The 1266-nt window shown below is 33.3% G+C and overlaps 1 protein-coding gene across 1 annotated transcript; it reads right to left on the bottom strand.

Annotated features, from left to right (window-relative positions):
- Nucleotides 1-265: 265 nt before the first annotated feature.
- Nucleotides 266-697, bottom strand: LOC120160703 (putative F-box protein At1g67623). Its single transcript, XM_039171061.1, has one exon. The coding sequence runs from the start codon at nucleotides 695-697 to the stop codon at nucleotides 266-268; it is 432 nt and encodes a 143-aa protein (XP_039026992.1).
- Between the last annotated feature and the right edge of the window lie 569 nt (nucleotides 698-1266).

Raw genomic sequence — 1266 nt, 5'->3', positions numbered from 1 at the left:
CTATTCTTTTTATTCTACGTATAAATATAATATATGTGTATAATAAAAAGAAAAGTTGGACTATTAAAGTTCTTAGATGTTTTTTTTAAGTATTGCATGCATGCTTCCGAGATTTTTCTCAAGGTTTTAGGAGTTTATCTCGTTAAAACAGTGATGTTAACTCAAGAGAGAAGTGCATATACATCTGAAAAAACAATAAAAAGCCATGCGAAAACAGAAAATATGCAGAATAGGAACTTTAAGTCTTTAACCCTCTGAAACTCGACTACGATATGGGCAAGGGACCATAATTTCGTCTCTCAAGTAAATCAGCCAGATATTCCGCCTCATAATTCCAAAAACAATACGAACACCGATCGGGATCATCGATACAAGGACAGTAAACCCTCTTCAGCGGTTCGAGTTGTGACGTTGTCCAGATATCAGCGATCATACGGTTGGTCACACGTCGACAGCGCGTAATAACGTCGAAGCCTTCTTCAAAATATATCACATCGAGATCCTGTAGAACTCGATAACCTTCCGAAGCTCGAGACTCGATACAAATCAACTGCAAACCAAGAGCATAAGTAGCCTCGATGACTCCTCGATCAGACGCTTCCCGTAGGAGTCGTACGCCGCAATCGACATCATAGTTAACATCGCAAAAACACTTGACCATTCCTTCCCTATATAAAGCTTGGGGATTGTTCGCCATTAATGCTTTTTCTAATAATTTCATTGTTTCGGTCTTCCAAGGCAGACAACCATAGTTATGCAGTGACATTGTCGAAAAAATATATTCGTCTTTAGCCGCTTCGCAGAATGCTTTACAGGTCTCACGAATTTGCATGAAATCGTGTACAGACTTCTCTACTACATGTTTTAAAATCTTTGATAAAACATCATTCGAAATATCGAAAATATTCTTCATCTCTGCCATCAGACCAACTAAAGTTAAAACCAAAGAGAAAAATATTTGTATGTCGAAAACTAGAAAAGAATTGAATTGACAAAACCTTATCTTATTATCATATTTATAGGGCATATTAGTTGATGAAAAATAAAACTTGAACCACAGGAAACCTTATTCACTAATAATTCCTACTTTCAATTAATATCTTATATATCTGGGTTCTTTTTATTATAATAATATTTTATTAATAGTATTATAATAATATTAAAATATTATATTATACTTTTTTATAAGTTGTTCTATTTTTTTTATAACTTATACGTTACTATAAGTCGTTATATTCCTAAAAAAAATATTGTATATTATGTTCA

Source organism: Hibiscus syriacus, unplaced genomic scaffold, assembly GCF_006381635.1.
Source record: "Hibiscus syriacus cultivar Baekdansim isolate YM2019G1 unplaced genomic scaffold, ASM638163v2 tig00002866_pilon, whole genome shotgun sequence".
NCBI lineage: Eukaryota > Viridiplantae > Streptophyta > Magnoliopsida > Malvales > Malvaceae > Hibiscus > Hibiscus syriacus.
This window is presented reverse-complemented; position numbering and strand designations above follow the sequence as displayed.